The sequence below is a fragment of the Molothrus ater genome, chromosome 16, assembly GCF_012460135.2.
Source record: "Molothrus ater isolate BHLD 08-10-18 breed brown headed cowbird chromosome 16, BPBGC_Mater_1.1, whole genome shotgun sequence".
NCBI lineage: Eukaryota > Metazoa > Chordata > Aves > Passeriformes > Icteridae > Molothrus > Molothrus ater.
In genome coordinates, this window is record NC_050493.2 from 2,397,662 (window position 1) to 2,410,939 (window position 13,278).

General features: G+C 44.5%; 1 protein-coding gene across 3 annotated transcripts in view; it reads left to right on the forward strand.

Moving 5' to 3' along the window:
- Window positions 1-415: 415 nt before the first annotated feature.
- Window positions 416-13,278, forward strand: part of TOM1L2 (target of myb1 like 2 membrane trafficking protein) — a 56,756-nt gene continuing 43,893 nt past the window's right edge. For all 3 annotated transcript variants that reach the window (XM_036392100.2, XM_054516502.1, XM_036392101.2), the window contains exon 1: window positions 416-479. In XM_036392100.2, the coding sequence (XP_036247993.1) occupies window positions 428-479 (52 nt within the window). In that variant the 5' untranslated portion in view covers window positions 416-427. The remainder of the gene's footprint in view (window positions 480-13,278) is intronic.

The following is a 13,278-nucleotide window of genomic DNA, read 5'->3' on the forward strand; positions in this document are numbered from 1 at the left end:
TGGGCGTGGAGGGGGTGGGGAGGTCAGCTACCAATCAGAGCGCAAGAAATCCGTGTCAGCCAATCAGCTCCGGGACCGTGCCCTCGGGGCGGAGAGTGCTCTAATGATTGACGTTCTCTTTGCCCAATAATCTTACAGATAGGTTCGGACTTTGCCCAATGGGGAATGGCAGCCTCATTGTCCCCGCTGTCCATCAAAGGGAGGGCGGGGAAAGAGGCGGGACTACTGTGGGGGCGGGCCCCTCTCTTGACAGTGATGGACACGCTCTTTAACCAATAGTTTTGCCGCGCGTCCTGCAACTGTCCAATTGAACGCAGGGAGGCGGGACTCAGCTGCCAGAGCGCGCTGTGGTTGGTGCGCGCGGCTGTCGGTCAGGGCGCGGTGCGGGAGGGGTGGGCGCTGGGCCGCTGTTTGTTGTCATCCCAAGATGGAGTTTCTGCTGGGGAACCCGTTCAGCACCCCGGTGGGGCAGAGCCTCGGTACGGCGGCCTGGGGAGCGCGGAGGGGCCCGGGGGAGCCCGGGGAGACCGCGGGGGCTTCGGCCGGCGGCCGGGGCTGGAGGCAGCGGGCGGCTCTGGGAGTCGCTGAGGGGCTGGGGGGGCCCTGGGGTCCGTGAGAGGCTGTGGGAGCGGTGGGGGCAGAGTCTGTGAGAGTCCATGGTGGAAATGTGGGCTCAGTAAGGGGTTCTGGGGCTTAGGAGAGGTGTTGGGGGGTTATGGGGATCAGTGCGGGCTGATGGTGGGGCTGGGGGTGGTGGGGGAGCTCTGGGGGCTCTGGAGGTGTGGGAGGGTCTCTGGGGAGCAGGGGTGCCAGGGGTTCCAGGGCCTTGGAGGGGCTGGAAGGCGTTCGGGGAGTGCTGGAGGCCTCAGTGCAGGACTGTGGGGTTAGTGGAGGGCGTGGAGAGATCAGAGGGCGGAGGAGGTCTGGGGACCAGGCTGCTGTCCATGAGAAGAGAGCGACTCTACGTCGAGATGGATGCAGGAAAGTTGTTGCATCCCCCAGCTCCTTTTCCTGAAGTTGAGTGCCTTCCTCCAGACCACCCAGTCATTGATGCACTCTTTCCCAAAGTACTGAACCCTCCCTGCGCCTCTGAGTGGGCAGGGGGGTGATGTGGCCTAGAGACACAAATGAGTGCTGGTTTTCCAGCCTGGAGGCTGAGTTGTGGTTCTGGTAATGCTTTGGTGCCATTAGCAGGTTATTCTGAGCCAGCTTTCACTGCGTGGCCAGTCAAGGCCTCCCTGGGCTGCTGTGGCTGCTCTCTCCCTCCCACAGATGTGTTCTTTCCTGGCAACTCATGTTTTGCTCTGGGTTGCCATGGCTGGGGCAAAGAAGAGAAAGGAGAAAGCTTGAGCATCACTTGTGCAGAGTTGGTAACTCTGAGTTCTCATCTCAGCTGGGTGGGCTCCCAGTGCCTCCTGCTTTCCTCTGTTGGGCCCTGAAGAAATTTAAGATGTGTGACATTGCAGTGGGAAGGAAGAGGCTGGCTCAGGTTCCTGCAGTGCAGGAGGGAGGGCAGTCCCAAAGCCAAGGTGATGCTCAGTTGAGCATGTCTCCTGCCAGGGAAGGCTGGGAGAATTGGGATTGTTCAGCCTGGGAAAGAGAAGCCTTGGGGTGACCTGATTGTGGCCTTCCCAAATCTGAAGGGAACCTGCAGGAAAGATGGAGAGAGAGGGTCTGGAGTGACAGGACAAGGGAGAATGGCTTCAAACTGACAAGAAAATAGGGGTGGATGGAATACTGGGGAGAAATCCTTCCCTGTGAGGGTGGGGAGGCACTGGCACAGGTTTCCCAGAGAAGCTGTGTCTGCTCCATGCCTGGGACTGTTCCAGGCCAGGTTAGACAGGGCTTGGAGCACCCTGAGATAGTGGAAGGTGTCCCTGCCCATGGCAGGGGTGGAATGAGATGATCTCTACTGTCCCTTCCCACCCAAACCATTCTGTGCTTCTATAACACACAGCTATGCACAGTCCAGCCTATAGCTATTCTCTGTTAATTTATGGAATGATGGAAGTCTTTGAAAACCATTGTGGAGAGAACTTTGCAGAGTATCAGCTGATGGCCTCAACCCTCTTTTCCAGTCCTTTCCTCATGCCCACGTGCAGGGACAGCCCTGGCTGAGGTGAGAGGGCCTTGCCTGGGTGAGTCTCACGCTGTGCTTGGAGCGTGGCTGGGCTCTCTTTGTCAGGCTATATGGAGCATATGTAGAACTTGCTGTTTATCCTCAGCCATCTGGGCTGTTTGTTTCTTCTGCTGAGGGAGAGGAGTGCTGGGAATCAGAGGAGAATAACGAGAACAGCTCAAGAGAAAGGTGATTTTAGAGGCTTCATTGTGTTTGGCCATCAGAGCACCCAGGACAGCTGGGCCAGGCCTCTGCCCTCAGCCTGGGGAGGGAAGGCATCACTTTCTCCTCTTTATTGGCAACTTCTCTTAGCATCAGTTTGAAGGAACTGAGGAATTGTTGGGGGGCAGGGAGGGAGGAGTGGTAAAATCTGCTTTTTTAGCCTTCTGCCTGTTTAAGGCCAGAGTTGAAGGTTTTCACAGCTCTCACATCCCTTCCCTCGCTGAGCAAGCAGTCGCTGCCAGCTTGGAGGCTTTGAACACTGAGCTGCTTCCATCAGATAAGGTGAGGTGTGCAGCTTCCCTTAATGCAAAATTCAGCTGCACTTTCAGAATGTTTTTCTTTACTCCCAGGGGGAAGAGATAACTGCAGATTTTATTTTGGAAGACAAATTTTTCTGCTTCTCCTATCGCTGCCAGTTATCCCTTTCTGAGACAGCAGTAAAACAAAAGCATGCCTTGTTCTCAGACACTGCTATTTGCCCAGTGCTTCCACAGTTTGTTTTTCCAATGAGCTTGTGGAATATAATTTTCACTTATGCTTCTCTTCATTCTTTGAAAGAAATGGAATAATTTTGTATTTCTGTTTAAACATATTGTGTTGTACACAGTTGTGATGTTTTCAAGCAAGGCCTAACACTCACCATAAGGGAGAGGTGCAGAAAATCCTGTAGGTCCATCAGCACACCAAGAATGTGTGTTCTCTGCCAGGAAGTAGCAGAGGTTCACGAGAAGATTTAATTAGGGCTCTATAATATCTGCAGATAAATGCCAGGTCTGAAAGAACAAAGATGTCAGAAAAGGTTTGGGGAGAGCTGAGAGAGGTAATACAAGGGATTTTCTCTTTTCTCCTCTTTATCTGGATAATGTCTGAAGCTAGGCAGGCTTTTTATGTTAACTCTTTTGCTTAATGTGGGAAAGTAATGCTAGGATGAGCTCAGAGGATTTGTAATGGAGATGGATAGAGTCTCCTGCATCTGAAATGCCAGTTGAAATGGCAGCCAGGTTCCTCATGGCTGAAACCTACCTGATTTTTGGACTGGCTTGTATGGTACCCTCTATTCAATTCCCAGAGGTGACATAGCAGAAACAATGTAAGCCATCACCATGGCTGCTAATTACAAACCTCACCTAATTTTGCTATAATACTTTGATGGACCTGTGGACACTCAGCTGCCCTTGTGTCTCCAACAAAGTCCTCTCCTGAGAAGAAGAGTGGTTGATTTTTGGTGGGGCTGTGTGAAAAGCAGGCAGCTGTACCTGAGAGATTCCTGAACTCAAAAAAAAACTAACATTTTCATTCCATTTTGCTTTTTACCTGGAGGCTGCTGTGAAGGGAGCTTATAGCATCATTTGACATATAAACCAAAAATCTCACCCAGGATTTTGTAGCAGAATCCAGTACTTCCCAAAGGTTTTGTGAGGTGTTTTTCAGGAGGTTTTTGTGAAGGCTGGTGAGAGTCTAGAGGGTGGAATTGGGTGCCCTGGGTTTCATAGGCTGCCAAGTACATTGAGGTTGACAAGGTCCTTTGTGCCATTGGGTGCTGGCCCAGTTCCTCTGACTGAACTGTTTATTTTTTTCCAATCACCACTGCAAATACCTTCTTGAGGAATATCCTGAGCAGTGAGGAGCAGAAGAGCAGGGAGATGTGTAGTAAAGCAGCTCTGACAGAGTGCTTGGTGTGTGGAGAGGGATTGGCCTAGAGAAAGAGCTGCAATTTACAGTAGTGGGAATTTGCCTTGAGATTCACCATCCTGCCATAAATTGCTTTTTTATCTTTCTTTGTTCAGTGGAGCCATCTTTAAAGTGTCACCACTCTATTCAAGGTTATTAGAACAAATACCCTTGCTGCAGGTTAGTGAAAACATCTCTGATGATTAAAGCAGATTGAATTACAAGAATGGGGAGTGCTGGTGACTCTTTTTTGGCCGTTCTGCTTATTTGATAGTGGCCATATGGCTTACATGGGAGGATGCAGGGAAGCCTGGTTTAGGTTTTTTTGTTTGTTTTACTCTGGAGACTTTGCAAAGGCTTCATGAAGGTGCTCCTTTGTTTGAATCCAAAGCAAACCCTGCTGCTGCCCCCTCATGCAGGTGCAGAGGGCTGACCTGGGGCACTGAGGTGTGAAATGGGCTCCTCACAGGGTGCTGGACAGGGGCATCCAGGTCAGTTTTGGTCAGGCTCTGGTCAGGGCTGTGTGTGCTGCTGAACTCAGCTCTTCTCACTGCTGCCCCAAATCTGCCTGAGCCAGAGCCAAAGGCCTCTGGGAGTGAAGTTCAGCACCTGAATGAAGTGCAGCGAGACTTGAAAGTTAATTTTTAACAATGAAGAAATGAAGAACAGTTTCTGCATTTAACAATGTAGAAATGAAGTTGTCCTGTGTGGCTGGGAGTGGGGATCAGGTGCTGCTGGTTTACACCCTGATCCCTGCTGCAGAAGGGAAGTTTCAATGCACAGTGCTGGTCTGGGCACTTGGAGTCTGTTTTTGGAGGAGAAACAGTGTGGTGATTTAAGGAGGCTACAAAAACAAGGTTTCAGCAAAAGATACAGAGGCACTTTATTGAAGCAACAGTGAGGCAGACAGCTTTTCAATTGATTTTTATCAAAGCACTTGCAGTTTCCATTCAAGGCTGTTAAATTGATAATATATATATGGTGGATACAGGCTGTTTTCAGAGCCGCTGTTTTGTTCCCCCCCTGTTTTTTTTTCTTTTATTTTTTTTTTCCTTTTAATGGGAAAGTGCTTCAAGGGGTTTAAAACACCTTTTATTTTCCCTCCGTAAGAAGCACTTGAGCCTTTTCTTCAGGTTTCTTATATCTCTAAGATTTTTATGATTCTTAGAATAAAAACAGTTCCTAAATAAATGAGTTGATGACTACATGTAGGAAAAGAGAAATGCATTAGAGCCAGCAGCCCGTGGTAGTCCTGTGGGAGGCATTAATCCAGGCTTTCTTGTCCACACAATTTCCCTAAGTTCCCTTCAGAGTAAACTTACTACTTTGCTGTGCTGTGAAATATTTTTTTAATAGATAAGCCTTTCCCCAATGCTAGAAATCAGTGTTTAAAGTGTACACTATAATCTTAGGATGTGGTCCACGTAAAATATCATTTTTGCAGTGTGCTTTTGGGCTCTGAATCTTCTCCCTCATCATTCATTGCCTTATAATAAAATAAAAAGTCCTTTGCATTTACCCACAACCACGGAAGCACTGTCCCTTATTCTAAGGGAAGCTTTTCTCCATGCAAGGTGGCAGTAACTTTTCTTGCTGTATCAAAAAGATGAATTTTGCCTTTGCCTGCAGTGAAAAGGGTACAAGAAGTTCTCTCCTCAGAGCTAAAATACTTTTCTAGGTACTCCTGTAGCTGGTCAGTTTTTAGAAATCCAGCCCCCCACTGCTCATTCAGAATTGTGCTTGTCATGCAAAAAGAGCCTGATAAAGTGCTTTTAGTTTTATAAGATTATTTGGGTCTGCTTTCACTTCATGACAATGGATTATGCTGTAAGGACAATCTCCATGAAATAGGAAAATGGATATCTTTGCTCTTTAAAGGAGCAAATAAATACTGAGTCATGAGTCTGGCAACTTGGAGAAACTACGTACACGTGTGAGGCTGGGTAATTAGTATAATGCCATTTAATACTGGGTTACTAAGACTGGATTTATTTTATAGGCACAAAAGCAGATTGTAGTTCATGAAGGTATTATAACATGTATTTTTGGGTAATGCTGTTTTATCTCTTTCAGCCTGGTACACTTAAATGTATATTCCATATGCTTCTAATAGCCATCTATATGTGAGAGTGAGGACAGCTTGTTCCCAGTTTGGTACTGCTCTGTTCATGAACTCAGCAGATTTTTTCAACTGCATATTTAAAATATGCTTGCCTTAAAACCACAGAAAATCCCCACAAACCCTTCCAACTGATGTAATATTTCATCCAAAACAATTTTCCCCCATAAAAGTACTCTGTGTTTTCCTTAGTGAGGAACAGTTTTAAGGTAGGCAGACCTTCCTATGATTTCATAAACTATGTTGAGTTTTTAATGAAAAACTTTTGAAGGTGTTGAAGGCATTTGTGGTGTTCTCAGTGACAGTGATCAGTGGAGGGACAACAGCAGCTCTTGCAGAAGTTTTGGTGAGATGATCCTTCCATGGGAAGGTGCTGCCTGATACCTGCAGGGCTGGGGCTCCTCAAGGCTGGCCTGGAAACCTCCTTCCTCATCTGGAGTTTCCTGCTTGGCAAAAAGTAATTTCATCCTCTGTGTTTGGGTTTAAAATCTGTACAATGGGTAGGTGATAAGAGCATAAATGTTTGAAGAGCACAGGGAGAAAGTTGTGGGAAATGTGAAGCGAGGAAATGACCCAGAAGCCTGTGAAACACAGCACAGATCATCCAGAACTGGTTTTCCTCCTTCTCATTTACATCTGCCTATGGAATTCCTAGTTTTCTATGTAAAAGAAACTTGTTGCTGAGCATAAAAATCCTACCAAGGATAGATCAGGCTTATCTTCTGTATTTGTGTAGTTATTCTGTTGATGGTCCTGCCCCATCATTTCAGTTACTGCCAGTGGCAAAAGGCTCTTTTAAAATTGATGATTCTTCAGCACAAAAGATACTGGTCTAAAAGCTTTGCTAGAGCTGGGTCTCTCTTCCCTTAGGAGCAGCTCCTTTCATGTTTTTATACAACCCAGAGGGTCAGATCTTCCAGCTGTAGGTAACATTTCCCACTGCTCATGAAGGGGAAATGCAAATAAATCCAGCCAGTCTATTACTGGCAGCATTGTCTTTACATTTAAATATATACTCCACAATTGTTCTCTACCTGCCAGAATTATAAGGTGGGCTCCACAATGCAATAGCTCATTTCAAAATCCAGGATTAAGGATGAAAAAAATCCATGCCCTGTCTGTGTTTGAGCAATTCCTGGCATGGCTGTGTATGGACTATTTACCCAGGTTCCTGTAGCTCTTGGTTCACAGCAGTTGGCAGCTCAGTGTGGTCTCAGGGAGCATCAGGAGACTCAGAAATGAGGAGATACTCAGAAGAAACCTGTTGAATAAGTGGTTTACCTTGTAGCCTGCTTATTCCTTGAGAGTTGGGCAGCCTGTTCCCCAGCTGGACCTCAGAAACCTTCTGGGTTAAATTAGCTCGGGGAGAAATTATTTTTTCAGATTTAGATCAAAGAAAACATACACAAAGTGAAGGCACAGATTTGTGTTGTAAGCTGTTCAAACTGTGTTTGAATACCAAGAATTTTTCATAGCATTGGTTTTGTGTTCTTAAGGCAGGAAAGACTTTGTTTCATCCCAAATGTGGTCAGGAATGTTGAACATGTTAACTTGAACGTGTTGCATCCTCTTTATTTTCATGGGATGCATTTACTGCAAGAAATGTGTCTGGTTTCCTATTTGACCCAAATAACAAAAAAAGAAAAATTCCCATTTTTTTCCTAGCTTAATAAGTGCAGAAAGTCCCTTTTGAAAATCTGGTATTTCCTGATCCTTTTTTTTTAACTTTTATTTTGTCTCAATTTAGAGCTTTCTGCATTTATTTTACCTTGCCTTTCTTTGCCCATAAACACAAAAAGCTACCTTGAGCATATTAAATATATTGCAAGCTTCAGCAGCTTTGCCAGCAAATTTTGGAAAGTTTTATGACATTCTGAGCCTACAGGTGAGAGATATTTCATAGCTTTGTCCTCTGAGACTAATAAATACATCTGTATATTGAATAGAAGCATTTCACTTAAGGTTTGGTGACCAAATACTTACTGAAGTAGAGATAATTTTTTTAAGAACATCTGCAGGGCTTTAATTAGTAGTTTTGTCCAATAAGCCCTGCCTAAGGTTTTGACTGAGATGATCCAGAGATGAGATACTATGTTGTAGCTTTTCCTCCAAAACCTCGTTGACTGCAATCTGTTGGGCTCAACAATTTCCCCTCTTTTACATAAGTTGTTGAGGATCTTAACTCCTCAGTTTTCACCAAAAACCTCTCTGATCAGTTAACAGAGTGTTAAGGAATTTCCCCAGTTAATTGGTTCCTAATTTAAGGATTAGGAGGGAAAATATGTGAATTTTATTGGAATATTTCATCTGGAGTGAGTTTTGAAATCCATCTCCACACTGTGACCTGAGTTATTTCCTGAATTCTGTCTGGTATTTTCCTGAGCAGTTGTTATGGGATATAGGCATGATAATAAGAAGATTGATAGTGGGATGTAGAGGTTGGGCTGGATGCAGCATGTATTTGGGTTTGTGTTACCCTGAGCTCACATTTAAGCTGTTGTAGTAAATAGCTTGGGTTTTTTTCATTATCTTTGAGCTGCCCTTTCTCTACTGATTTTCTGTGGTTTTAATTAGAAGGGTATTTTGCTGAAAAGAGCGAACTCAGACCTTTGTGAATTTTTCTGCTAGTACAAATAATGGTAAATCTGAAATCACTTATTAGACAAGGAGTTGTTATGGCAACTATAAGATGGTTGGCTAATCAGAGAGTGAGATCAGTTTTTATTTACAAGTGTAATGAGCAATTAAGTTTGAGCAGCTGTCAGACTTGGAAAGTGATTAAAGTTCAGCAAACAACCCAAATGGGTCAGTGTTCAGTTCTGATGGTTTTCTGACACTGCAGCTTGATCATCTGTGGGTTTTACCTACTATAATTAAAACTGCCTTTTAAATCCCCATCCGTGCCAATGACTTGGCATAGCCAATGAGTAGAAAAACCCCTTTTTCCTACCAGGTTCCTTAATGGGTATTGGCCTGGAGTCTTGCTGTGAGTAATGAGGTATTTCACGTGTAGCATTCCTTAAAGCAAAGCTCAGTTTGGATGCAGAATCATCTCCTGGCTGTGGTGATCACCAGCAGGGAGCTCTGGGGCAGCCTGGCTCAGCCTTTGCACCTCTGAAGGCTCCCTTTCATTAGAGGCAGCATTACACAGTTGCTGGTTGCTCAGGGAGCTGCTGCTGGGCCCAGGGGAAGGATGTGCACAGTGTGCATGAACATTAAACCCAAAGCAAGTGGAGAATTCACCCAGAAACAGGAGGGAAAGCCCAGGAGAGGCTGACCTTGGCCAGAGCTGGTCACAGTGGACTGGGCAGGCTGTTCATCCTCATGGCTTTCCCAAGCAGGAGGAGCTGGTTCTCTGCAGTTCCAAAATATTGCATATGTTCATTGGGAAGGTTACCCTCCCATCCATACTCTGCACCAGATCAGCCTATTTCATTGCTGGGGTTTGCTTCCCTGCTGCACAAGTAAAATAAGCCAAAATGTTTGTAAGCTTTGCTCAAAATTTGTGTTCTAGTTAGAATTTTAACTGTCCAAAACAGTTAAACCAGTAGAGTTATTTTCCAAAATTACGCTGCAGTCCCCCGATACATTTGCATTTTTATTAATTTTGCCACACTAATGGTGTGAGGTAATAGAGGCAATTGCAGTGGAACATGAAATGGATTGGGACAGCTCCTGACCTGAAGAATTTGCAAAGTTGTGTGCCTAGATAGCACAAGTTGGTGAATGGGGACTTAAGGCAAAATTAAAATGACAGTCTCAGAAATAGGCATTTGCATACTTGACCTAAACTTCTGGTATTTACATTTTCTATTTATCAGTCTTTTTCAGGCTTATCTACAGCAGTAGCACATGAGAAAACAGGGCTGTAAAAATGGAACAGAATTTTTAGTAGGGTTATTAGAGACCAAGAAATCCACATTTCTCAGCCCCCAAGATGGGATTGCACATACGTGTCTTGTTATTGCTGTTGCCTGATTTGCACTCGGGTTTCCTGAGATTGCTTGGGAGTGTTTATCTGCTAAGCTTCTGCAGGCATAGCAAGCAGAATGGGCAGCTGGCAGTGGAGCCTTTTCACAGTGACCACAGCATGGCAAAAGCAATTCCTGTCACCTAGAGGAAGAGGAGCCAGCCCTTCCCTCCTCCCATGGTGAAAACACTTAGAGTATCCCAGATATTCCAGGTGCTGGTCCTCAAGCCGTGGAGATTTTGGAGAATTGGGATGGGGTTGGAGCTTGCTGCCTTTTGCACAGGTCTGCTGTTGTTCTGTAGAGCAGTGCAAGGGAAGGCTGAAAAATTGAAATACAAACTGAAGCCTTCACACTAGAAAACACAACCCATCAACTCTGAAAAGCTGCAGACTCCTCTGTCTAGTTCACTCTACATGTGGGATAACTGGGGTTTTCCAGAGGATGCAGCTCTCACCTTCCTAGTTGTAGGAGAGCTGGGGGTAGGAACATGCACGTGGAACAGTTACTGCAGGAGTTGTTTCATTTCACTTGTAACACATTTTAATTACCACGTGTGAACACTTGCTTAAAAATCCCATGTAGCATGCTGCAGCAAAGGAGTAAACCTCTTCTTGTAACTGACTTCTTGTATAAATGGGTGATTTTGCCTATTTTTTCCCCTCACTTAATAGTGTTTTCAGTTTATTTTAAGCATGTGAAAATATGAGCGACTGATTTTAGGAGTCACCTCTAAAAAATAATACAAATAATTCTAATGTAGGAGCGTGATGAATCTTTCTGCCTCATAGTTTGTTTGCAGCAAACATGTTACAAGTGAGCAGTTGGGAGGGGGATTTTGCAATATATGGGGATGGATTTTTAGAGTTTGCAGCTGACATGGATTAAAAATTCTTAGAACATTTCATCCATGAAAGGCAATTAGTTTTGTTTTATGAATATGAAAAGCACGTAGCTTGTAAGTACTGGAGTGAAGTCCCAAGTGAGTTATTAGAACTTGCTTTACTCATGTAGTACAAAATTGGCCATCAAGAGCTGATAGATTTCAAATATAGCTCACTGACACACTGATCATCCATAACTTTTCATAAAGTCATTTTTTTGGGCTCACCTGTAATTACTGGCTGCTGTTGAAGTCCTGAATGGGGCAGATAGTCACAGATCAGGACACCTCCTTACTCTTGATGGTGATTACAGCATGTTGTGCTGCTGGGATATGGAATTGTGATACCTCTCTGCCTGCTTTTCCTACTTTCTCTGAGATCCATAAGTTAAGGCTGATAAAATGAATGGAATCTTTTTTTCTCTGCTTTTTTTTTTTAGCAGTTGAGTTTTTTTTGGGATTAAGAAAAATTAACGCAGTCATTGGTTTTGGATTATTGGGATTCTCTATGTGAGTAGTTCTCAGATACTAATGGGTGTTTGGAAAATGATATTTTCAGCCTCTTTTTTGTTTTTTGAGGTTTTTCAGAGAGCCAAAACTGTTAAAAATCTGGTATTTCTAGTGTTAATCAACAGATGTTATTCATCCAGTATGTCAGTGCTTTAATACTTGAGATTCCCAGTTAAGGAACTGGTAGCCCAAGTTAAGGCGTGAGGTAGCCCCTCCAACCATTCAAATCCCAGAAAATAAAACAGGATGAAAACTCTTCGGCAAATGGTGGGCTACAATCTAAGGTCTGGCTATGGAAATGACTAAATGTTGATGATCAGTGTTATAAAACACTGGCTGCTGGACAGTGTTCAAAGGAGGAGGAGATTTGGGTACCCATCCTGATGCACTGACCTGTTACAACCACACTGTGCTGATAAATTCTCCCACACAGAATGGTACGGACACGTCGCAGCAGTCACAGTTAAATTTAGAAAAGGCAAATCTGAAGGAGACCATTTCATCACTCAGGAGATTTTAATTTATGCTTTCATGCCTCTCATCCCAAGAAGAAAGATGGACACTCCAAGTGGGATGATATTAGACTGCTGGAAGTGTTGCCTAATAGATCACAGATGTCTGTGAAGTGGCAAGTCATCATCCCCCCGACACAACGGGACAGGGGACACTGTCACGAGATGTGACATGTCATAAAGGATCATTGATTTGTTGCTCCCCCACTGTAAATCAAACATCCCCATTCAAATCCATTAAAATCCATTAATACAGGGTGCAGATTTGAAAACTGCTTTGACATTTGTGATTGAAGGCTCGGGCGTATCGATTCCTGACGTGAGCAGGGCCCTGTTTGTCAATCAGAAAGTAGCACCATCATCTGAAAATCGTGGGTTGGCAGCGAGGTGGGAATCTACCCAAGGTCACTGCTGAAAGAGATGAGGAAACGTGCAGTGAAGGCTGAATTTTGGGGAAAAGTGCCTCTGAATCATGCAAATGGCTTGATGAGCTGGGAGCTGCTTGTGTATGACCTCGCTCTGAAGGACGGCTATTTACAGTACATGGGTCAACATGTGAGCTCTGATGAGTGTCAGGGCAGGGGAGGAAGGTGGCTTTCTGTGCTTTGTTTCTAAAGCTGTGTAGAATGGAGAAGTCAGATGGATTTCGCTGTGTTTTAAAGAAGCAGTAGTGTCTCTCTGCCATCTGTTTTGGAAGAGAGCAACTCACATACACATGTCATTCAGTGGAGTTTGCTGTCAGCAGCAACAATTTCTGCTGATGGGGGAACTTCAGGGAGAAGATTCATAACAAAAGTCTTTATTGTATAGAAACACACCGTTCTGCTTGGGATCCAGCTTCCAAATGCTTTTAAGGACTGTGACTAAACTACCATTTATGCCTGAGATGAGAGACATCTGAGCACAGAAGCTGCCTGGACCAGGTTGTCCTGCCAGGCCTTTCTTGTGCAATACAATTGCAGATGGGAAGGTCCAACTGGTTTTACACCCTGCAAATGTATTAAGACCTTTGAGATGAGATAAACTAAGTGAGCCATGCTGATATGTTCCCTTGCCTGCTCTGATATTATTATAAGGCTTTCTGTTTTGGTTTTCTTTTTGTTCAGGTGAAGCTCTGATCTGAGTATGAAAGAAAAGTCTTCTTTGTTGTACAGCTGTTAATATTTGTTTAATATATCTTAATCCATTCACCTTGCTCTGCTTCTGACCCTGCAGTGCAGCTATGCTCAGTTAATCACCTGGAGTTTCCTGCACCTGAGAGGCTGAATTTGTGG